At 50.9% G+C, this 24,528-nt stretch overlaps 1 protein-coding gene across 2 annotated transcripts in view; it reads right to left on the bottom strand.

Annotated features, from left to right (window-relative positions):
* Positions 1-24,528, bottom strand: part of RAB11FIP5 (RAB11 family interacting protein 5) — a 96,188-nt gene that overhangs the window by 37,433 nt on the left and 34,227 nt on the right. For both annotated transcript variants that reach the window (XM_074992210.1, XM_074992209.1), the window contains exons 2-3: positions 8,279-8,736; positions 5,020-5,764 (exon numbers count right to left, since the gene is read on the bottom strand). In XM_074992210.1, the coding sequence (XP_074848311.1) occupies positions 5,020-5,764; positions 8,279-8,736 (1,203 nt within the window). The remainder of the gene's footprint in view (positions 1-5,019; positions 5,765-8,278; positions 8,737-24,528) is intronic.

Consider the following 24,528-nt stretch of genomic DNA (forward strand, 5'->3'; position numbering starts at 1 on the left):
TCCCAGGCCTTCCCCACTCCCCACAGTACAGCACCCAGGCTCTGAAACCTCCAACCTCATCCCTGCACCTCAAAGAGGGAGGGTCATTTGTACGTATTTAATACTGAAACCTGACTAAGTGATTTTATTTTCTTATTCAAATCAGAAAAAGCGCAAAGGTTAAATGTAGCCGCACCTAGCACGCGATTCACGTGGGTGGCAGAAACCAGGGACTGCGACCTTCAGAGGCTTCGTGTGTCCCAAGACTGATTCTCAAATCCACCCACTCCGAATGGCAAGGCCTTCAGTTGTGACATTGTGAAACTGCTTGTCATCGGGTTAGTGCATGGTGCGCTCATAAGCCTTAACATACCCAGGTTAAGTTCTACTTGTCCACTGAGCTGACTAGCAGAGGTTACTCTGTTTCTAAAGGAGGCAGGAGGAAGGAAGTCACCCTTCTAGGTGGGGCTTGGGGTGGGCAGCCTTCTCCCAGGAAGATACCTGATGCTGACTTGCTCAGGTGCTTCTGGCTTTCTAAATGGAGAAGTGTTGTGGGTTGTGGTTCTTGCAGAGCACATCACAAGGGAAGCAGGAAGAGCTTGACACTGACTTACCACATGGCACTGGTCACTTCACTGGACCAGCCACCTTCACTAGCCCCATTTTACAGATGGGGCTAAATGCTACCTTAACTAATAAAGCACTGGAGAGTAGGCAAATCAGCCTGCACAAAGTTACTCACTAGAACCTCAGAGTTACAAACAGACTAGTCAACCACTTCCCCCACTGGGCACCTGAAGTGCATAATCAGGCAGAAGTAGGGACAAAAAAGCAAACAAACACAGTACAGTGCTGTGTTAAACTATTAAAAAATAAAGGGGATGTTTAAAAAAGATTGGATGAAGTAAGGAAATGGTTTCGGGGCTTGGTTTCATTTAAATTAAGACAGTTAAAAACAGTTTCAAAGCTGTATTAAGTCAACTTTCCGTCATCAACTTTTGAAAGAACGACCGTAACATTTCGTTCAGAGTCACAAACCACCGCCATGCCCGAAGCATTCCTAACTCTGAGCCAGCATAAAAATCAATGAGCAGAAAGCGGGAAGGAAAACTCAGTAAAAATTGACTTCACTCTTCAAAATGAAAGAAATACGTGCTGTGAATACACTGGGTAAAGTTTTCAAAAGAAACCTAGGAGCCCAAGCCCCACTGACATTTAGTAGGAGTCGGGGTCTCAGGAAATCATTTAGTGGACAAAAAAACCTTTCAGAAATGCACATCATATATCAGAACATAAGACTGAGTATGTAATATCTGACTTGATTTGTCATCTGTAGCAATCACTGAATTCTCCCTTCCCCAGACTGCTGCGTGAATGGTGCTCTACAGTATAAGGTGGTGGAGGTAGCCACGGTAAGGAATGTTTTTGAAAAGTGATTTTATTTTTTCCTTTTGTAATTTCCCCCCTTTAATCTGATTCCGCCTCTGAAACGGCAGCATTTTCCACAGGGGTGCAAGGGAAGAGTTATATTTTCCCCTCAATAATGAGCCTGCAAGGTAGCCTTACTTTATCATCCTCGTTCATGCCGCAGGAAGCAAAGCCTGCTGCAGTCTGATAACATTGTAAGAAATCCTTTTAATATCTGAACCAATTGTTTCAGCACCCCAAGCCCTTGCCTCAAACAAAAACGGTCTGGCTTGTTCCTCTTTTGCAGCCCTACACCAGCATGCTCAAAACAGCCTCTGATTATCTAAAAAAACGAGTCTCCAAAGAACAAACTTTTCCTCCTGTTTTCAAGGCCAGGTTGCAAACCTAAACACATTCTTAAGAACACTATGATTCATTTAGACCTAAAAGCACAGCAAACCAAAGGTGCTTCAGAATTTATTTTTCTTTATGGTTAAGCTGGATAAACAACTGGTTAGATACACAACATTCAACCCTTTCAGAGAAGTCAGTTAATGCTGGTGTGCCGGGGGACTACTTCCTGCAGCGTCAACTGGCTGACAGTATAGCCATTTCTGGTTCCACTTAAATGCACACAAGCGAACCCGGGATATTCCAGCTCAAATCTGGACTCCCGGTCCCTTATTTTCCCCCATCAGCCCATGCTACTTCTCATTCTATGTTGGTTTCTAGACTCAGAAGGGCACATCAGAGAATAAAACCAGGACCTTTGATATTTTAAATGGAAATCTAAGTACGGAGCCCAAACTAACTGCTTCCTTCTGAAAGGGAGTTGCTTTAAGGAGAACGGCTCCAAAACAGGACTCTGCCAAACTCGTCTTAGCCAAGTTTTCATTTAACTCTGAACTACTGGCCTCAGATTTAATCAGGGTGATTTTTGTGAACCTTGCACAAAAGTGAGTGTGTTAGAATACCACAGCTGCACAGATGCCGCAGAGAGAGGTCTAATGAACCTGAAGCTAAATGGGGAGGAATAGATGACAGATTCAAGTTCATTAGTTACTTATTGCAGAGAACCTGAGGAGAGCTTCCAGGAGTAGAACAAAATCTTTTCTACAGTCACAGCAAAGAGGCAGTAAGTAACTGCCTAACTCAGTGGAGCAGACGCAGGAAGAAAAAGCAATGACTCCTTCTACCAAAGTAACCGTTGCTCACCAACCTTGAGAATCTAAGTGCATTTTATGAGGGAATTAGAAGTAGCCGAGTTAGTCTGTACCTTCAAGGCCAACAAGAAGTCTTGTGAATCTGTTAGTCTATAAGGTGCCACAGGACCTCTTGTTGGTTGTGAGGGTAGTTATACAACAACTGATTTCTCCTTAAGAGACAGAGCACAGAACCCACACATTGGTGTAGCTCACTTTAAAGCTGCCTATTTTAGAGGCAAGGGACATTTGATATCAAAAACACAGGTGGCCACAACAAACCAAATTCTGAATCTATAGCTGGTCAGTGACACTGACGCAGAACGAGTCAAGGGGCTGTGAAGCCAAACAACTTAACCGCAGTTCTGTGGCAGGAGCCCTGCACTGACACACAGCCCAGGGCTAAGCAGGCCTTATGGGGCACGCCAGAGGAGACATAAAAAGACCAAGGGTTTTATTTTGTACAGCAGAACAAATACCATCCTACAATGGTTACGTGGTTTTTAAAACAAGGCTCTGTGCAATGGAGAAAGAATTGCTCAGGAGTGGGGGACCTTTTTCAAAGTGGGGGTGTCACTGACCTGTGGACAAAATCAGTTGGGGGCCACATAAATGAGAGGCAAAAAACACCACCTTGCTGATGTGGTCCCCAAGGGCATGGGAGTCAGGACTATGGTGTCTGAGTGGGAGGGAAGGTCCAGATGCAGGCTGCAGGTGGGAGATCTGGGACAGTGGGGGGCAGCTGGGGTGAAAGGGGGTGCAGAAAGATGGTGGGTGTGGGGGGTCTTGATGGGAGGGGGCGCAGGAGTGGTTGAGGGGTGCAAGGTCTCAGCAACATGGGTGCACTTACCTGCTCACCCCGGATGCACATGGCTCTGCTCCCCCACCCTCCATTCCCAGACACTGCCCTCTGCTGCTCTGATTGGCCGGAATTCTGGCCAATCAGAGCAGTAGCAGAAAGCCTTTGGGCAAGCTGCAGAGGCCACTGCTGGTCCCCCTGCCCTTTCCCCCAGCGCAGGAAACAGCAGCAAGCGGCCGCAGAGCCTGGGAGGCACTTCCTGCTCGCCCCGTCCCAGCCAAGCCCTGGTCTGGATCCAGCCTGCAGCTTGCCTGATCCAGCCTGCGAGGCTCAGAGCTCCTAACCCTCCACGGGCCAGATTCTATGGCAGGGAGCCCAGAGCCTCCGGATCCGGATCCGGATCCACACAAGCCACAGCCTGTATCCGGACCACGGGCCAGGTCTTCGCCACCCCTGCAGTAGCTGAGAGCACCAGAAGGGCAGAGTTAAGCTGTTCTGGCCGCATACACGTGTGTGACTCTGCCTAAGAGGATCCCTTTTAACTGCTGCCCCAAATCTATACTCTTCAAAGGGCAGGATGACGGTCCTGGAAAAATGGAGGCGATGCAGAGAAACATGATGGAGCAGAAGAGACAGGATGACCAGGCTGAAAATTGCAGACAAGAACACACAGGGACTAAGAGTGCTGTTGTACCCCCTGTCTTGAAGTGGCTTCCATCCCATGCCGGGTTTATGGGTTGGGTCAATAGCTCTCGGTTCCCCCCCGCTGCACAACTTGTTCCAGTCGCCCCCTTACTAGAACTCAGCCATTAAGACTAATGAGTCGGATGGGGGTGGGACTTGCATCTCCATGATATAACCACCCCAACAGTGAAATAGATCCTTGTGCCGCACACTCCGGCTCCTGTGTGCAGGATGAATCACCCCGGCACACGAGACACTCCTTAGCTGGAGGAAAGAGGGAAACAGCCGAGCTGGGACTGGCCACTTCACAAGTATACACATTGCCCAGTTACCCGCCCACCACCCTGGTGGGCAGCACACAGCCAGCCTGAAGCCAAGGTCCGGGAGCACACGTCCTCCTTTGCAAGGAATGCAGCTGCCACTCGCTGTCTTGACAACCGAGATCCCGCCTCTGCGTGGCAGGGAGTGCAAAGCGAACGCTGGCTGCACAGGAATATTATCTTCTGCCAGCCAGCATGTTCGAGCAGGGCTTTCAAACAGACTTTGCAAACAAACCGCCCGCCCGGAGAGGCTTCTACCAGCCCGAAGCCTAGAAGAGCAGACTGCCTTGCCTAAGCTCACACAGCAGCTCTGTGGCAGAACTCAGGGCTCCTGACTCCCAGTCTTGTGCTCTTGCCACAAGACCACCCTTCTCCCTACAGGCACGGCTGCCACTTATAACCCCTTGGAAGTATTTTGTCTTCCACCCCCGCCACCAGCAGGCTAGGAAACAGGTTTAGAAAGTGCGTCTCGGTTAGGCGCACAGCTCCAGTTACCCTGTAGAGCGCTGTCCTTACAGCGCAGCTTTTTAGTTGTATCTTGGGGCAGCTCCGCTCAGATCTGCAGTGGCCCCTGATGTGTGACTACAAGGAGCAGTTCTACATAGTTAATCACCCTGTTTTGACTGACCTGGGTTTCTGAAAAGGTTCTTTGGTGTCCTTGGATCCAAACCAGCTGCTGCTCTTACTCTTCTCATCTCCACCAGCTGTTACTTGTGGAGATACAGTCAGGGAGGGTCCCAGCTTCTCCTCTGAGGTCTTGTTCCCAGCATCGCTTTTGCTGCCACCGTGGTGGAAGAATCCGCCCTTGACCTTCTTGTCTTCCTTTCTGGCCTCCTCTAGAGGTTTGTCTTTGGTCGCCTCCGAAGAGAAGACCATCGGCGTTGCGATCTGCACAGGTTTGGTCTCTGCACGGCTGCGTTCTTCCAACTTGGCTCTGCCTAGGTGGTTGCTGAGGGTGACTGCTTTGGTTGAGACCCTGTCCTCCTCTTGTAGGGCTAGGCTGGGAGGAGAGGGGAGAAATCTGGGCTCTTCCCTTTGCTGCCCCTTCTCGAAGCTGCCGTGTCCCCACAGCCGGTCTTCAGAGTCAGGGGGAGGAAAGCCAGCATGGAAACCCTCCTGCGACTTCCTGGTGATGGTCTGCAGAGGCGTGGACAGCGGCAAGGAGCTCTGTAGGCCAGACATTGGGCTCTTTGGTGCAGGCTCATCACTGTAAACGTGGCTCCCGTTGACACAGAGAGAGGATCTGGAGACAGAGTCGTTCTTTGGCTTCAGGCTTTGGGCTTCTTTGGGCTCAGCTACCACGTTAACCTGGGAGACCTCATCGCTGAACGCTCTCTTGTGGGTCAGTTTTGGCGAAGGCAGATAGTCTTTAACTGTAAGGGAGAGAAAAGCCGCAAATCAATGAAACCATCTGCATTAAACCCAACCCAGCTATTTCCACACAGCATCATTACCTCTTACCACCCGGCCAATGCTGAAGGTACCAGAGACTCCCCACCTCGCAACTCCACCTGTGGCTTCTCCTGATCGTATGAGGTCATTATATTAAACACTAAGACAAGGGCATGGGCACATTGCTATACACATTGTAGTTGTTTCACCATGAGTAGGACCAGGAGCTCACTGAAGGATCCAGGGAACAGGAAAGGAGGTTCCCCCCCCCGAAGGATAAAACCTTACTTGAAGATAAATCTGAGAATTACTCAACAGAGGTAAGAAAGTGACTGGAAAGATCTTTGGGGGATGTGAACTTAGGCAGAAGCGTGGCTTAGCATTTTACATGGCGAAGGACCGTTCCTCTAAGCTTCTCTACAATACTATGCTAACATACTCCACTGGGAATATCGGACAATTTAGCTGAGGATATCAGGATGGTTGAGAAAACATGACTTAAGTTTTCCCTGCCTTTATTCCCATTACAGGGCCTGAAGACACGCAACAGCTTTTTACAATTATTTGTTGTCAAACGCAATCTGGAGAAGGGCCTGACCTTAAATGGTGCACATCGGATGAGATCCTCTCATGCAGCATAGTTCAGTTTTTTTCCCCACTGCTCCATATTATCGTGCAAGGGTACTGGGGAGCAATAGCTATGTGCATTCTCACCCCAGGGCAACCACTGGCATGGAACGAATGGGAGCATGCAGCACTGCTTAGCTAAAGAGATGGGTTTTTAATGCATTAACACTGGTCGTTATCAAGGGCCCACCTCTTGATCTAGTGAGGCAGGGGGTGCAAAGAGGGGGGCATGAAATTTTGCATGGGGCAGAGTGCAGCACGGCTGGCTGCTGGAGTATCAGACTAATCCAGCTCATTAAAAACGTTGCAATACATCACGGCTTTCATGGATGTGCACTCCCATTTACGTAGCAGGGAGGTCACCGTGTTAGTCTGTATCTTCAAAAACAACAAGAAGTCCTGTGGCACCCGACAGACGAGCAGATATTTTGGAGCATAAGCTTTCGTGGGCAAAGACCCGCTTCGTCAGATGCAATCTGACGAAGCGGGTCTTTGCCCACGAAAGCTTATGCTCCAAAATATCTGTTCGTCTGTCGGGTGCCGCATTTATGTACCGATTTAAAAAAAGTTTTTACATGCTAGAGACTTATTTTCTTACACAAGCCAAAGGGCTTTTTCCCCCCGGCCCCCACCTTTCATAGGAACATAACCAAAACTTCCGGCAGTTTGTGTTACAATCAGAGGGGCTCTGCAAATTGCAGGGACAAAAAGTGGGGCCCGACATTAAAAATTTGCTCGCCCCCCGTAATAAGGGAATTCGAGTGTACTGTCTCAGGCCAATCAAATCGTTCGTGGACTAATTACAGATTTCTCTCCGCAACACTAAGCGGTTCTGTAGCACCTTAAAGACCAACAGTTTTCTTTATTAGGTAATGAGCTTCTGTGGGTAAGACCCACTTTGTCAGGTACTGACTTAGATGACCTCTCAAGGTCCCTCCAGTCCTGCAATTCTCTGAACAAAGATGATGGATCCAGAGTGACTCATGAACATGGATGGGACAGAGCTTCTGGGAGAGGTAAGAGCACAGCTCCTGGCATCCATATGTTAGGCGCTGCTGCTTCTCCCATCTCTGCTCAGAGATGAGCAGGTGAACAGAAGGGCCATTTTCTCTTTCATTGGCAGTCCGTAGAGCCAAGGAAAAAGAGTCCAACACCTGCTGAAGGCCGCTGCTCTTCCAACTGAGACTTAGGGACCACATCGTCTCAGGGCAGAGCTACAGTTCCAGAGAAAATCAACTAGAAACTTGCAACTCCAGCCATTCAGAGAACATAGCTGGAGTCGACGTACCTTTAGCTGAATTTCTGAGGCATCCCCACAGTAGGAGGTCAAAGGGAGAAAACTCTCCTATTGACTTCCCTTCCACCTCACGACCCCCTGGAGTACCAGGTTGATCAGGGAGAGCAACAAGTGATCCATTTTAGCACATCCCTGCCGGACCTGCTAAACAGACCCCTGAGAGATCGACGTGCAGAGCGTTGCCCTCTGGTTAAATGTAGACAAGTCCTCAGAACCAAATTTTCCCGAGCTGAAGATAACTGGTGTTCAGATGCACTCAGAGCCCTAGACAGAGCACCTCCCTCAGCATAGGCAGGGCACAGAGGGGGGAATTTTGCCTCGCTATGGACTGCACTGTACCAGTTCTGGGTATACACAGAGGGTTTCGACCTCCGCTCTGTCAATCTGGCAATGGAACAGCCCCTCGCCCCAACTGGTTCCTGGAGGAGTATCTCTGGCACCTTCCAGCCAGTACCCAGCCCAGCCACTGAAGATCATACTGGGTCACACAGAGGAAGGACTTTTCCTTCCAATGCTCCTGAAGTATCTCAGGCAGCCCAGTACAGAGTGACTAACGAGAGTGTCTTCTTACCAGAGCGCTCAGTGGACAGACTGCTGTGCCTGCTTGGGGATTTGGCTCCCTCGGGAAGGTTAATGGTTATGCCAAAGCTGTTAGCCAAGCTCCCGCTGGCGGAGGAGACGGTGCTGTCGGAGCCCAGGGAGGTGTTGGACTGGGTGAGAGAAGACTTGCGGAGTTTGTTCTTGAAGAAGCCACCCTTGAGTTTGGATTTCTTGCCCCCGAGGTCGTAGTCGTCCTCCATGTCCAGGGCCCCCGTGCTGCTGGGGATGATCGCAGATGCAGATTCCAAGTCGTATTTCTTTTTCCCCTTCATCTTGTCCTTCAGCTTGCCGAAGGGTGACCGGGGCTTGTCCTTCATAGACAGGTCGAACATGCTGGCCGTCAGGTTGTTGCGGGTAAACTGGATGGTGACCTGGATCTCTCCTCGGTCCTTCTCTTTTTTCCCAGGTTTGGAGCGTAGCTTGTGCCACCTGGAGTTTGAGAGAAGAGGGGGAGAAGACCCTGTTATTTCCAAGAACGACTGAGCCAGAAAATGCCGAGGGAAAGGCCCCAGGCAGGAGAGAGAAGGAGAACAGAACAGGTCAGGTCTGGTGACTGCTCATTCAGTCGCTCAGACAGTACAAACAGGCTGCTCGGGTTCCCGCTCAGCTGTGACCCAGCTCACAAGCCAGGGAACCTGGGTGCAGGGAGGCTTAGCTGAGGGGCCAGAAGGCATTCTCTTGGAGTGGGTGTCCACACTCACTCCTCAGAGACAACCCTCACTTCCACAGCAGCATGTGGGCCACTCAACAAGTGAGCGAATTAACCCTCTCCACCAAGCGTGGCAAGTTTTAGGTTTCCCACACCACAAATGGCAATGCAGAGCCCCAGAGAGGAAGAGGGACTTCCCCCAGGTCAGATGGCATCTCACTGGTAGAAAGGAGAACTGCAGATGGGTCTCCTGACCCCCAGTCCCAGACTCTCTCTCTCCACAAAGAGCTGAGCTCCCATCCCTGAGCTAGAAGACACGTCCCTGTTGAAGCAGCCTGAATGGCCTGGTGAGAGGAAGCCAAGTTCTCTGGACAACCAGCTTGCACCACCCATGGTCTGGCTGCCTCCTCCTGCTTCAGGTATCCCCACACTGCCCTTTCCAATCATCTCACCCCACACTTCCCTGCTGCTGCTGCCTTACCCAGGATCTCAGAGAGACCCTGAGAGTACGAAAGGCCTCATTTTTAAGGCCCAGGTTTTATTGCAAAGTGCCTAGGATTCTCTTCATGCCTCCCTGCCATGTGAGCAAAGTGTGCTCTCAACAGACTCCTGATTTGCGAGCTAGATGGCCAGCCAAGTACTCTAACAAGCCACCAGTATTGCACCTGGAAGTCAGAAGCTCCTTGTTTACATGGCGACCTCAGAGGTCCAGACTCCCAAAGAGGACATGGTGCCTTTCATATGATCAGGACTGCAAGCAAGAGCCGAGCAGGCACAAGCACAGCGAAGACGTCCTCCAGACGGTAACAGAGGCGAAACATGGACACGGGGCTCTGCAAAGGATCTTGTGTGGCTCCACACGTGATTCAGTTACGTTCCCTAAGGCTGACTACCAGGAAACTCCTCAACCAGAAATTCTGCAGTGCTGAAAGAACGTAACAAGCTTTCCAAGGAGGTCTGAGCCAGCCAGAATCCAGCTCACGCCACTGAGGGAGGTTATGTCCCACCGGCTCATGTGGGGGTCGGGAGGCTGTTGAGGGCTGCAATTCATTTGCAAATTTGACTCCATCAACCAAGGTTTGAGCAGAGACTGGGAGTGGTTAGCCCCTTGCAAAAGCAGCTTCTCTGCTCTGGATGTCCACATCTCCATGTTAGAATCTGACAATGGGACACCCCCCCCCCCCACAACTGATCGGACTTTTCTCCTCTCTTGATGTACACTACTGATAATGGGCCACTTCCACCCTGACTGAATAGACTCTCTCAGCTCTGGCCCTCCCTTTCACTGGGACCCCACTCTTTAAATACTCCTCTGACCGCCCCCCCCTTCACCTCATGCATCTGATGAAGTGGGTCTTGACCCCAAAAGCTTATGCTCCAAAATATCTGTTAGTCTATAAGGTGCCACAGGATGACTTCTTGTTCTCAAAGACACACACAACTCAGAGCAGGAAGGCATCATTCATAGAGAAACCCTCTTCCAACCCTTGCCACATTTTAAGGTTTATTCCTCCACTCAGTTCTCACCCTGCTGTGTTTCCACTAAGTCACTTGTCCACATTCAGACACGTTACCCTCCAGAGTAAAAACAACAGAGTGAAAGCTGCGCTAGTCTATATACTATCAAAAGAAAAAAGCAGCCCAGTAGCACTTTAAAGACTAACAAAATAATTTATTAGGTGATGAGCTTTCGTGGGACAGACCCACTTCTTCAGCCCATAGCCAGACCAGAACAGACTCAACATTTAAAGCACAGAGAACCAAAGACTCTGTTCCTCCAGGGTGATGTTTGTTCCAGAGGGAAGCCCTAATTCGCCCTTTTTAAAACTTGATCAGTCAATTAACAGCCATAAGGAGGTTGCGATCATATTTCTTTTATTGGACTGACTTCCATTGGTGAGAGAGATGCCACCGAAAAAAATCAATGGTATTACCTCACCCCCCCTCCCCCCTCAGCTCTCTAACATTCTGAGACTGCAGCTGCATAGTCCATTCATATCTATTTAAAAGCCTTATTTGGGGGAAGAAAATGCTTCGTGTACTTGTCATTTATGTGCATGATTCAGAACAGATCCCTCTGTCATCATGCAGACAAAGAGGGGATATAAACATTCATAAATCACAAGTCATTACGATAAAATAATCATATCTTATTAAATATATGGAGATAATGCATATCTCAGTTCTAGAAAGGACCTTGAGAGGTCATTGTGTCCAATCTCCTGCACTCCCAGCAGGATCTGTCACCATCCCTGACAGATTTCTTTTTAATGGCTCCTGCAAGGACTGAACTTACAACCCTGGGTTTAGCAGGCCAGTGCTCTAACCACTGAGCTAACCACCCCCAGATACAAAAAGGAACTGACCCTCGAGTTAAGGGCCAAGGAAACTAACACAGATGGTTTAAAAGCCCTTCTAAGAGGAGAAGGGCCTGGAAATGCAGAAGTGCAGATGGACTTCAAGAGTGGGTACCCCCCACAACAAACTGTAACTGTCTAGCTCTGCCAACCAGTGTTCCCTGTAAGCTGAGCACTTGAGCAGCTGCCCAGTCGATTAGCAGAGTGCTCACAGACACCCACAGGGGGCAGCATGTTTCTCTACTGGTGGTGCACATCCGCACATGCCTCTGAACATAAAATTCATTCTGCACTTGGATGGAAAAAAATAGATAGAACACTGTCCACAGACAGGTTGTCCCCCCCCACTGGTGGTGCACATTCACACATGCCCCAGTGCACATTAAATTTATTCCACTCATGGATGGAAAAGATGAGAGAGAACATTGCTCCTATCCTGTCTGCCCAGTGCCATAGGAACGGACCTCAGGTGCAAAATTAGCTAGTTATGGCACTGCTCCCTCCCCACAGCCCATTTCTGAATTGCCTTGGCTCACCTAGTCTTCCTAAATTGTCACAATGGGTCCCCAGCAGAAAAAGGTTGGGAACCACTGCTCTAACAGTATCATCACCACAAGGAGTCGCACCTAGCTTGGGTGAATGGAAGCCTTTCAGTGGAGGAACGAAATAATAATTGCCCCAAACACGCCAGAGCCGTATCAGCCCACCCCCAGCTGTCTGCAAACCACTCCAATTATTACCTCATTAAAGCCACCGCAACACATGCTCCAGCATGGTCCCGCAGACGTCTGAAAAGAGTGCTACTCTGTGCGGTATTTGGGCAGGCTGCCAAGTCCTGCTCCGTGCGCCAACACAAGGGAAGGATCGAATCTGAAAGCCCCGAGTTACGTATGTCGTTTTGCACTAATCACTTCCAGAACATGCTGGGCTGAGGTCAGAAGCCCAAAGACACAAGCAGCCACGCAACGGCAAGCCACGGAAGGAATGGCCTGGTTTGCACACCCACTATCTGCAAAGGAAAAGAGCACGCCCCAGTGGCGCATGCAGACAGGTTATATTCTTCGGCTTGTAATCAACATTTGGTGATCTCGGCCAAATCACTTCATTGCAGACGTTGTTTGGCCACTTGTAAATTAGCCAGAACTCCATCTACCTCATAAGGGAGCTAGCGCCTTTCAAAAGATTTCTGTTCTAAGATATTGGCATGCAAGGCATTACGGTCATACCCCGAGAGACGCCCATTTGGGCTACGAGAATTCAAGTTTACGGGCAGCTTGATTAAGGACCACTCCTTCTCCTTACGAGGCACCTCCTCGAGTTTATGAGTGCCTCAGCGGGACGCGGACACCCTGCAGCTGGAGAAAGTCAGCCCATCCTGGCCCCGCCCTTGCCGCTCACTCCTCAGATGGCTAGGGTGCCGTCTCTGCTCACCCTGCACTGCTGTGCCTTGGGCACCACTTGCTGCTTGGTGGCGGCTTCCCAGATCCCCCAGCCCAGCCTTTACCTGGGGCTGGGCTGGTCTCCGCCTCGGCACTGCAGCAGAGCTGCGCCCCCCGCCCCGCCAGCGGCCACTGGCTCCCAGGCGCTCCTGGGAGACGTCGCTGCTGGGCGCACAGTCCATCCTGGCTCTGCGCCCCTGCCGCTCGCTCCCTGGGCAGCTAGGGGGCCACCGCCCACCCTGCACAGCTGGACCCTCTGCCAGGTAAGCGTAAGTGGGTGTAAATTTTCAGGCTCAGGAACGCATAAAATTTTTTCCCATTGAAATTAATGGTAATTACATTTTCGACTTACAAGAATTCGCCCTAAGAGGAGTTTTTCAGGAATGAATTATCCTCGTAAGGTGGGGGAAGACTAAGTGTGAAACAGCACAACAGCATCACCTTGAAACAGGCAGTCTGCTGCAAATTTCACTAACGATTGGCGATTAAAGGTCTAGAAAACATGACCTATGAAGGGCAGTTGAAAGAACTGGGCTTGTTTAGTCTGGAAAAGAGAAGGCTGAGAGGGGACATGCTAATAGCTTTCAAGTACCTAAAAGGGTGTTACGAGGAGGAGGGGAAAAATTAATTTTCCTTGGCCTCTTCGGAAAGGACAAGAAGCAAAGGGGTTAAACTGCAGCAAGGCAGGTTTAGGTTGGCTATTAGGCAAAACTTCCTCTTAGGGTGAGTAAGCACTGGAATAAATTGCCTAGGGAGGTTGTGGAATTTCCATCACTGGAAATTTTTAAGAGCGGGTTGGATAAACATCTGTCAGGGAGATGGCATTCAGTGCCGGGGACCAGACCCGATGAGGTCTATTCCAGTTCTGGTGTTCTATGATTGTAACCTATTTTTAAAGAGCCACCATTAAGCCAAAATTTTGCACTCAAAGCTTGTAATCCTATTAGATCCCATAAGCTAAGAAGGGTCAAACTAGTTCAGCACTTGCTATAGTGATGTCTTCCATGCAACTACTCGTGGTACTGTAGTATCAGCAGTTCAGACTTGAGTTCAAATCCAAAGTAAGATGCTGTGCTGTGCAGGAAATTTTCAGAGTAGTCTTTAAAACTCTCAACATCTTTTCACATTTTATATGTATTTCCCAGAGACTGTGTCTACATTAGGAACTAACTTCAAAGTAACCAGTATAGAGTCTACACACATTTTCCCTTACTTTGAAGTCCTTACTCCATTCCCAGGATTGGACTAGTGCCCTATTTCGAAGCAACTTCAAAGCAGGATGTGTGTAGATGTTCAACTTCGAAGTAAGCAACTTCAAAGTTATTTTTGTAGTGTAGACACAGCCAGAGAGAGGCTACATTACCTCCCAAATTACCTTCATTTGAGAAAACATTGATTTGCAAACTCTTCGTTTTAGTTTTGATCAGAGATATCTGAAAGGTTTACAGCCTGCAAAAGCTTGCTAGAGCCTTCAGGAACACAAACTAGAGACCACTTCTTACGGTCAGATGTTATACAAAGGGGCTCACTTCCAGGCATAAAATTAACAAACATGTTCCACGAAGTTTCATGGGAAAAATGTATCTCAACTACATCCTGCATCGGTTCATTACAAGCTATTTGGAGAGAGAACAGAATCACCAAGAAGGGATTTGAAATTTCAAAACATCCCAGGGTCCAACCCGGAGTCAGGGGATGAAGAAAAGGAAGAAATTTAGGTTGAATCTCAGGAAGCTGCTCCAGAGAGATGTCCATGACTGGGGAGGTCGGGGGGGGCGGGGCGTCTCCGGCTGTGGAACGTGATCCCCAGGGGAAGTGTGGAAACCCATCTGCAAAATTTTAAAGCTAGACTGGACGAGGCCCTAGCGAACGATCTGTACAGCACCACCTTATATTAGCCAAGGGCAATGCATGAGGATCAGTGTTTTTCAGCCACCAGCCCCTGATACCTCCCTTGTAGTTGAGGAAGGCGGCAGGCCAGCCCCTTGTATCAAAAAGGCTGAGCAGCACTACAGCACAGCAGAGGAACACACTTCCTTTGGGGCAGAATCAGGCCCCTACAGGCTCTAGAGAAGTCAGGTATATTTCACCGCCACGTGACCCACTATCTCAACCAAGGGCGGCCCATAGCAAAAGGAAACACACTGAGCAACGCCTCCTTCCCACTAATAGGGCGTTAGCAAAGCTTTTTTTTTTTTTAAAAGCTACACTTATGGAAAACCCCTGTGAAAAGAACTTGCAGGAGGACCACACCCTTTCCAGGCTAGTGGGGGAAAAAAAAAAAAAAAAACCCAAGAGGTGCCCACCTCAGGGCGCACAAACCTGCTCTTACCAAAGCACAGCGCTCTGGCAACAGCAAAAATACCTTTGCTAGTTTAACTCAGTGGTGGGAGGTGTCAGGAAACCAGGGGTCTTCTCCTAGCTTTGCCACTGCCCTGCTGCACGACCCTGGGCAAGTCACTTTACCTCCTTGCCAGTTTCCTATATTTACCCCCCTGAATGCACCTTGAGATCTGAAGCTGTAATGTGCTAGGTTAGTGGCCAGGGAAGGCCTACTAGGGCTCAGAGGTCACCTGAAGGCTTTCTTCATTTGTCATTTTGCTAAATTACAGCTGGAGAGTACACTGTGCAACGTCATCCCTTTGGGCAGCCCTTGGCACATTGTGCGCACACGAGGTCAATGAACCCTCCCCTCGGACCAGGGAGGGAGCAGGTTCCTTACCGCTGTTTTAGGCCCAGAGGCAGTTTCCCCAAGGCCATGCTGCAGGGCAGATTATGGAATCTCAGGAATTCTGCGCTCCCGTCCCAGGGCTCCGTCGGAGTTGCATCACTCTTACTGCAGTGCAGGCTCACCTGCTGCAGTGGTTCCCAACCTTGACACTAATGCAGCCCTCCAATCCGTTCGCAGAGCCCCAAAGCCACTTCTTGCCGCTATGTACGTTTCATTCAATCCAAAAGGAAACCACCATAGAGATTTTCAGAGAGCAGTTAACAGTGTTATTAGAAGAGATTTCCTTTAAAAATAGTTATTCATTGCAACTTTGCAATTTATTTAAAGCTTATTTTCAATGACCATTTTTATCTATCTTCCCCACTCCCACCCCAATGGGCCCCCTGCAATATCCTCAGAGACCTCCAATTGGGAATGACCGACCTAGTGCAAATCCCACAGCCAGTGTAGGACTGAATTTCCCTGCCTATGTTCCAGCAATGTGTCTGGTCTCATTTTAAAGCAACAAGCCAGCACTTTCTGCGAAAGGCTATTCCACAGCCCCCTAAGCCTCAGTGTGTCACAAAATCCTGGTCCTTCAGGTGTCATTTATCTGAGCGCTCTTAATGTCCCTGTCATTTAGAGACCCTGACCCATCTCCCAATGAAAACAAAAGGGGAAAACTTCCCTTGAGTGCAGCAGGAGCAAGGCTGGGGCTCAAGTCAGTTGATCCAATCTCCACTGCTGTCACTCTTCTGGCACACTCCTGATTTCATGCCCCTTCTGGGTAGGGGGGGCGGGGGGGGGGAAATATGCCCTTTACCACCCACCCTCTCTCTGAGCTGGCTACCCCAGGAGTGCCAGGTTTCCAATTTTACAAATAGATTTGGACACTAAAATGCCTCCAGGTTAGAATCCATCCCCATGCAGTGGTTGAGCTGGCAAATAAAGGGTCCAGACAGAAAACACGTTAGAGAAATAACAGCCCCTTGCACGGCACCCACAGATGTAAACAGCCCCCCTAAAATTGCTCCATTCGCTGGCAGCAAGCTTTTAAAAAACCAGCAACAGGTGACTCAGGCAGATTCCTTCCATGAAGAGGGTGGTGAAAACACTGTTTGGAATAAACTGTAGCCAAAGCCAATAATTTTTTTGTTAGCCTGTAGCTCTGTTGAAAGCAGGAACTGGAAAAAGCACAGCTAAGTGGAAAAGAGGCAGGAAACTAAGGCAGAGGTATGGTGGACTGATTAGTTTTATGCCACCAAGAAAAAGAATTCAGAAGTCATTTTGAACATCATATAGAGAAATTAGATATAGTTGGTTTCCCAGCAAGGTGACCTAAGAACGCAACATGCCATTAAAAACACAGCTCACATTTTTACCTTGCTAACCACATACAGTAACATAAGTTATCTTCTCCCATTGTGTCTCTTACATCATGCACCTTTAACATGAATCAGAGGTCAGACAGATATTTCTGAAACTGGATATTCCCGAAACTGGATATTCTCCCACACAAGAGGCATGTTTATATTTGTAAAAACATACACTGAGGAAAACGACCGCTCTAGCTATCGAAAGGGAGGGAAATAGTTACTGCTGACTTGTACATGTAGTCAGCCATGTAGTATTTGCACATAAATAGATTATGAAACTGGCAAGTTCAGAAGTAAAACCTGCCTTGCATCCCTATGACTAACAGCCGCATTTAAAAGGCTCAGCACTAAGACAAGCACAGCTCAAACTTCGGCCCTGTGTTTCTTTTTTTAAAAAGTTTCCAACACCACCTCAATGGAGTGTCTCAGTTTCGCGTACAACGACTCTAAAAGAGGGAAGAATCTCCCTGTACACATCTCCTCGCCCATCGGTAAGGATTTAATCCTGCAAGAAAGCACTCCTGCAGCTGAGTACTTGTTTATGACCGCTCTGCGAATCTCTGGCACCGCATGAATGGTGAGGAGTGTTAAACCTTTCCAGGCCTTTTTACAAAATTCCAGTGGAAACAATTCTCAGGCACAATGCCACAAAATCCAGCTACAGAATCCAAAGGAGAAAGTTACTAGCAGGGTACGAACCCGGCTAGTCTTTATACATGGGATCAAGATGGCCTTCACGGCCGACAGCCACCAACATAAAAGCAGGGGCATTGCACAGCTGTGGTTATCTTCAATAACCTTTTCTAGCTGTTCTGTCCTCCCCCTCCTTTCTTAACCCTTTCTCATCTTGTCAACTGCATGCTACCAGCTTTCCACTACAGGGACAGTGTTTGCTTTGCAAGGTCCAGCAGAGTGGGGACCTCACTCCTCAACTGGGGCGCCTGGCAGGCGCTGTGATTTAGAAAAAAAGCAGGTTCCCCCCCAACCCCGAGACCAGCTGCCCCTCTCTCCCATCAAATTGCAGAATTCGCACGCAGCGCTGAATGCTGGGCCCTTGGAAATGCTGCTGTGGCAGGGATTTTCTCGGGACAGCTCAGGTTATGCCAGCTGGAACCTGACAGAGGTTTACACGGACCAGCAACCAGTTCAGGCGGTGCAAGCTACGGCTCTCTAATCTTTTCGGGACGTTTATCAGCACGTCCAGGAGCACTCCCCACGTGGTGTGCCCTCCTGGCCCTTCAGCCGTTGGCTTCACATGCAAAAAATCTAATCTCGCCCTCCGTCCCCTACTCATGTGCTATCTTCCTGAGCAGCACCACCTACATCATCTGCCTCCCACATAATTTCCCTACCCCTCTTGTTCCTCTCCTTGCTCTGCCTGGCACAACGTCCTCACCCAGCACAACCAGCAACCTCAAGCTCCCCCTGTGCACCTCACACGCCGGCCCTTTTGCCTCCGCTCAGTTACGCGACCGATACTCTCGCCACAGTGACGCTACGCCTTGGGGAAGACAGGAGAGTATCCAACTCGCCCCAGGCTGGTGTGGCCGCCTCTCCCCTACCTCATCTGCATGGAATGGATTTACCCACGCAATGTCCTGGGGAGGGACGGAAATAGTCTTTCCAGCCTAAAATGGGGGCGTGGAGCACAGTGGAGATCGAGCGACTCGCCCCAGGCCATCCAGCCGCCGAACCCAGGCTCATGCCCCAGTTCAGCGCTCGGTCTGCTAAGGGTACATCTACGCAGCAACTAGATACCAGCCGGCTTGGGCTGCTGGGCTGTTTGCCCGAGACGCAATGTCTGAGTGAGCTGGCACTGGGGTTACAGGACCCTGCAAGTTGGGAGGGTCCCAGAGCTCAGGCTGCAGCCCCCTACCCAAGCCTATGCAGCCAGTGACCAGCCCCATGGCCCAAGCCCTTGTGAGCCGTCAAGGACCAGCCCGTTTTTTCCTCGCTGCACAGACATACCCGAACTCACCCTGTCCTAGTCAGGGTCAGTTATTGGGCATTTCCCTGGTGCTCAAAAACCTCCATCTGCGTTCATGACTCTGCCGTGCAGGGTGCTGTACAAACAGGCAGGAAGACAGGCCCTGCCCTACAGAGTTCACCATCGATGAGGCAGTGGGTGAAACAACCGCAGAGAAGGAGGGCAATGGATAGTCTGCATAACCATGTGCTCATCAGGGCACAAGTGGATGGTTCGCATCTGAATTATTTCACAAATTGCTCATTATAACCCTTGGCTAATCACAGCAGCTTTTCAGACAAACCCGACAGCTGCCTATTCATTACCTAAATTTTCCTTTTGTTTCCTTTAATCCTCGGCCCGTTTCTGACCCGTTGGGCTTTTATTCTTCCTCAGCCCATCTGCCTTTTGGTTTCTGGACTCAGTTTTTCCTAGAGGAGGGCTATCGGTGGCAACAGCAGGTGTGACAGAGCAGTGGAGGAGAAACTGAGGCACAGCGGGTAGAGTTGGGGGGAAGAGGAGAGGATATGAATGGGCAGAGGAGAACAGAAGGGGGGAAAAAAAAATCAGCTGGGTGACAGTGGAAACAGCTCATGGTGGTGTCTAAAATACAGCCCCAGCCATTCGCTGCAGCAAAGGGACTCTGGAGACCAAGGAACAGCTGTGATGGTGGGAAAGCCCTAACCCCTCCCCTTGCCGGTGCACTCCTGGATGCCGAAAGCTCTTTCCCCAAGGGCCATGGGCTGCCTGCGGGGACCCCGCCTCCCACAGCGGATCCCCCGTGTAGTGGGATCGGGCAGCTGGAAGGACAGAGACCAACAGACCGGCCGCTGGGGGGCACTCCGGCGTCTGCCAAGCCAGGCAAATCAGCCATTCCTCCGTGGCAATTCCTCCAGGGTGTGAGGCAGGCAGCTGCTTCCACAGTGCCCCTCTTCATGCCTCCCCTCCTGACAGGCCCGGGGCCTGCAATGCCACAGGTTAAATGCTATATGGGGCCAGCGTGGCCGCCAGCGAGATGCCGTGGACTGGATAGGACTTGAGCAGGGTCAGTTTGGCCACAGCGAGCAGCCCGAACCCCTCCTGCCATCCGAATTGGCATCTCACGTCCATGCCCAGCCAGCATTCACCCATTCACTGTTCCACCCAGAGCTCTTTCCTATCACTAATCGATGCCAGTGCCACAGCTTTCCTGTGCCTCTGTTGGGCGCATCCCCTAAAGGGCGTATCCATAGGGCAATCCAGCCAGTGCACAGCTCAGGAACCCTTGGGGCCCACAGCATCTCAAGGCTGCCAACCCCCACCAAGCTCTCTCTGTCCTTCTGCTCCCCTCACTTCTCCTTCCCTGAAAGTCTGCAATCAGCTGCCTCTTTCCAGCCGACCCAGAGTGGATCATGGGCCAGTTGGGACGGAGGGAACACAAAGGCACAGGGCCAAAATCCACCTTCTGGTCAGCAGCTGGGTCACTGCCAAGGTTCTGCTTGACAGGAATGACCTCTGTGATGAAGAGAAGATTGAGGGGGGACATGGTAGCAGCTTTCAAGTATCTAAAAGGGTGTCATAAGGAGGAGGGAGAAAACTTGTTCTTCTGTCCTCAGAGGCCAAGAAGAAGAGTAAATGGACTTAAACTGCAGCAAGGGAGGTTTAGGTTGGACGTTAGGAAAAAGTTCCTAACTGTCAGGGTGGTCAAACGTGGAATAAATTGCCAAGGGCGGTTGTGGAATCCCCATTGCTGGAGATATTTAAGAACAGGTTAGACAGATGTCTGTCAGGGATGGTTTAGACAGTACTCGGTCCTGCCATAGGGGCAGGGGGCTGGACTCGATGGCCTCTCAAGGTCCCTTCCAGTCCTAGTGTTCTATGATTCTAAGTGTGGTGGGGGGGGGGGGGTGAGGTTGCACGTGTTTTCTACTGTCCTGCAGTAACCAGAGGTGGGTGCCTCAGTTTCCCTACTCAGTGTCAGTGGACAGCGGTGAGGGGAGTTTCAGTGTGATGACGTCACACGTAGGCAAGGCCCTCCAGGCCTTTCACAACCTAGGCAGCCAGCTGACACCTTTCTTCCCAGGAAACAGGACAAAGGCGGGAGAAGGGACCTGGCAGGTTTGAACTGGTACTGGGCTGCTCAGTGGGGTGGTCTCGTCTGGCTGGAGAGGCAGGAAAGGGGACCAGGGCCCCGGCTCGGGGACCCCCTTTGGGCCCCCTCCCCAGAATGGATGGTGCTGACGGCTTCTGTGCTGACAAGTCTGTTCTACGCTGTGTCCCCGTCACCCAATAACTCTTCTGTTTTCCCTACTGAACGAGAGTCACATCGGCGTGAGGACGGGGAGCAGGGCCCAGGGACCCCCACCTACCTTAACAGCCTCGACGAAGGAGGCGAAGGGAAGCAGAGCAAGGCTCGCTGAACCGGGAACGCGACAGGTGCAGATCAGCGCTTTCCCCACGCCGACAAACCAGACAATATGTCCAGTTCTCGAGGCACGCGCGCTAGCGAGTGCTCACAGGAATACATTCAAGGAAACATCCCTGGTTTCCTTACGTGAGGTAAGTCGAGGGTGAGGAACCTGGAGACTGAGGATCAGACCCAGCCGGTGCCCGATTACGTCTGGCCTGTGGCCCCCATAGGTTCCCCACCCCGGGACACGGCCAGGGGGAGCCTAAGGAGGTGAGATGCTGAGGGGGAAGAGAGTCAGTTGTCCTGTGTGCTGTTGTGTTTGGCGCCTGGGCTCCAGGCACTGCCTCGCCCAGGGGTCGGCTACCAAAACAAGAACCACTATTTTCTCCCCAGTTTGGTGAAAAAAACTTCAGGAATTCAAGAGCCGCAATGCATGTGACGACGAGACATTTCTCACTAAATAAGGTCAAGCTCTTCTTTTTGTAACCCCCTCTTTTAAGGGCAGCCTGTACAATGAGTTGTGATGCGCCAGACGTTTACTGCAGGATGTTCAAACTTTTTACATACTCTCTGTGTGTGTGTGGGGGGGGGGGTCTGTTTGGATTCTGCCATGTTTCTTGAGGGGGTGTTGGTGGGCAGTTAATTTCCACTTGCCCACTGTGGGCCTAGGGGAGAGAGGGAAAGCCACTCAGTGAGGCAGAGGCTTCTGGGTGGCTGCCTTGCACCCTTCAACATTTCTGCCACCGCCTCCTACCCCCTTGGCTACATGTCTTGCTCCCAGCTGGGGTAAGGGCGTTGCAGGGCTGCACGGGGCTCACCCTGACGCTCTCACTGCCTTGCAAGCGTGGGCCAGCCTCCAGGCAATCTTTCCATTGCTCCCACGCCTGCACTGGGGGCTACTGCTCACCTACTGGTGGTTTGAGTTCGAAATGCCCTAGCGAGAGGATGGGGGAGGAGGGCTGGTTAATATTAAAGCCTGCCGGTCCTTCCGCTTTCTCCCTAGGTCTGCTGGCACTAGCTCACCGGGCTCTGTTGGCGATATAGGCCATCACATGCTGACCTCTTGTTAATCTGGGATCTCTCGCTGGAAAGCGTGGCACTCTACCCCAGGTGAAACATGAACTCTTCGGCGGCCACAGAGGAGGGATTCCGGCAGACAGCTTGCCTTCAGCTTCCGTTTCACTGCGCAGCTGCTTCCACCGAAGCCCCTTTTGCACTGGGTAACTTCTCCGTGGCTGCCTTAGACAGAGGCGTGTCCACAAAGAAAACCTGTGGCCTGCTGGATGTTGTACGAGGGGAAGGCAGGAAGCTCATGTCTTGTAGGGTCACTGTTTCGTGCCCAGACTAATAGGGAGTGTGGCAGAGCAGGGGGTCGGGCTGGATTCGCGACTCACCTAGCTGCTCTGCCTCAGCTGTAAAGGGGGTTTTGCTTCAGGACGCGGTGGGGGTGGATGAGAAGGCGAAGTGGCCCTGGGTCCGGTCCCAGGTTGGCAGTTCAGACTTGTGGCTCGTTGACGGAGATTCTAAGTACAGTCATATCCCAAGATACGCCCATTCGAGTTACAAGAATTCGACTTTACGAGGAGTTTCATTTCATATCCCTACTTCCGCTTACGAGGACCGATTTGGAGGCTGGTGGCTCTGGCAGGCAAGCACTGAGGAGATGGAGTGGGGGGGTGGCGGCACACTATGAGGGGGACAGCAGCGCCCTGTGAGAGGGTGGCAGTCTGGTGCAGGGAGGTAGACTCATCCTGGCAGTAGATCACGCCGCTCTGAAAGACGTGGATGCTGGGCACACAGCCCAGCCCAGCCCCGCTGCTGCTGTTCACCCCCCACCCCTCCGGGCTGCTGCTCACCCCCCTCACCGTCTGTGCCGCTCCCTCCCATTTAGTGCCTGGCTCACCCACCGCTGCCACCAGCAGGGCCTCTCTGCCGTGCAGCCCCGCACGAGAGAGGCATCGCCCTTCACCAGCCAGGGACCCCCTGTGCCTGCCTAGCTCCCCACGTGGCCAGCCGCTGGCAGCGCCCACTCCCCACTTAACCTAAGCTGTGCCTCTTGCAGACGCCGGCAGTGGTCTTCTTCAAAGGCAATGCAGGTATATTTAATATTCAAATTAACGGGTAGCAGGTTTAAAACTAGTAAAAGAAAGTTCTTCTTCACACAGCGCACAGTCAACCTGTGGAACTCCTTGCCAGAGGAGCCTGTGAGACTAGGACTGTAAGGAAGTTCAAAGAAGAGCTAGATGAATTCATGGAGGTTAGGTTCATAAAAGGCTATTAGCTAGGGGTTAGGAATGGTGTCCCTGGCCTCCGATTGTCAGAGACTGGAGATGGATGGCAGGAGACAAAATTGCTAGATCATTGTTTTGGGTCCGCCCCCTCTGGGGCACCTGGCACTGCCCACTGTCAGCAGATGAGATGCTGAGCTAGACAGACCTTTGGTCTGACCCAGTAACGGCCATTCTTATGTTCGTCTCAGGAAAAGTCACCTGACCACATAGGCTTGCCAAGGGAAGCTGCACTTGGCAGCTGTCCAATCACTAATGCAGAACCACAGCCACTCTGCTGGACTTAACCTCTGATCTTGATTCCAGACTCACCTGCCGTACCACAGAACAGACACCAGAGCAGCAGTGTCCCCTCCCAGCTTTTCCACCCACAGGTGGAATAATGGTATACGCACCGAGGCATATGCGAATGTGCACCACCAGGAGAAACAAAAAAAACCTGGGCAGCTGGGGGCCATCTGAATCTCTGCCGAGCAGACACGGTACAAGCACACAGCGAACGGGGAACACCGCACAGCAAGTTGTCATGAGAACCTATAACGCAGGGTTCCACTTCCGCACTTCCATCCAGTACCAGTTCTCGTTGCTAGGCTGTACGAATGCTGTAACTGACTATGGAACAGAACTTCCACAAGGAAGAGGACGACACAAGCTAGTAAACAGCAAGCTGCTCAAGCAAAGCCCCACCGTCAGTTTGTCAAGCCTGTCAGGGAGCGGCCAACCTAAACCTGCAATATGATTTTTAAGCGTTAGTCTTGCAGCGCTCATGGTTGCAAAACAGTCCCGCAAATGTGAAAGGCTGCAGGCGGTTCCAGTGCCTCTACAGCTGCTCATAAACAGTTTGGAGAAGCTGAAGAGGCAAGTTAACAGGAGTTAGACAGTCCCCCCGCAACAGCTCCTCAACACCTCTAGGGTAGACTGGACTGCTGCAGATGATTGCTCACAAGGCAGAGCAGCATAGGGAGGAGGTGAGCAGTAGTGACAGAACAAGTTAAGGACTGTTTAGAAAAGCTGGACACGCACAAGTCCATGGAGCGGGGTCCAATG

Source organism: Carettochelys insculpta, chromosome 4 (assembly GCF_033958435.1).
Source record: "Carettochelys insculpta isolate YL-2023 chromosome 4, ASM3395843v1, whole genome shotgun sequence".
NCBI classification, from domain to species: Eukaryota; Metazoa; Chordata; order Testudines; family Carettochelyidae; genus Carettochelys; species Carettochelys insculpta.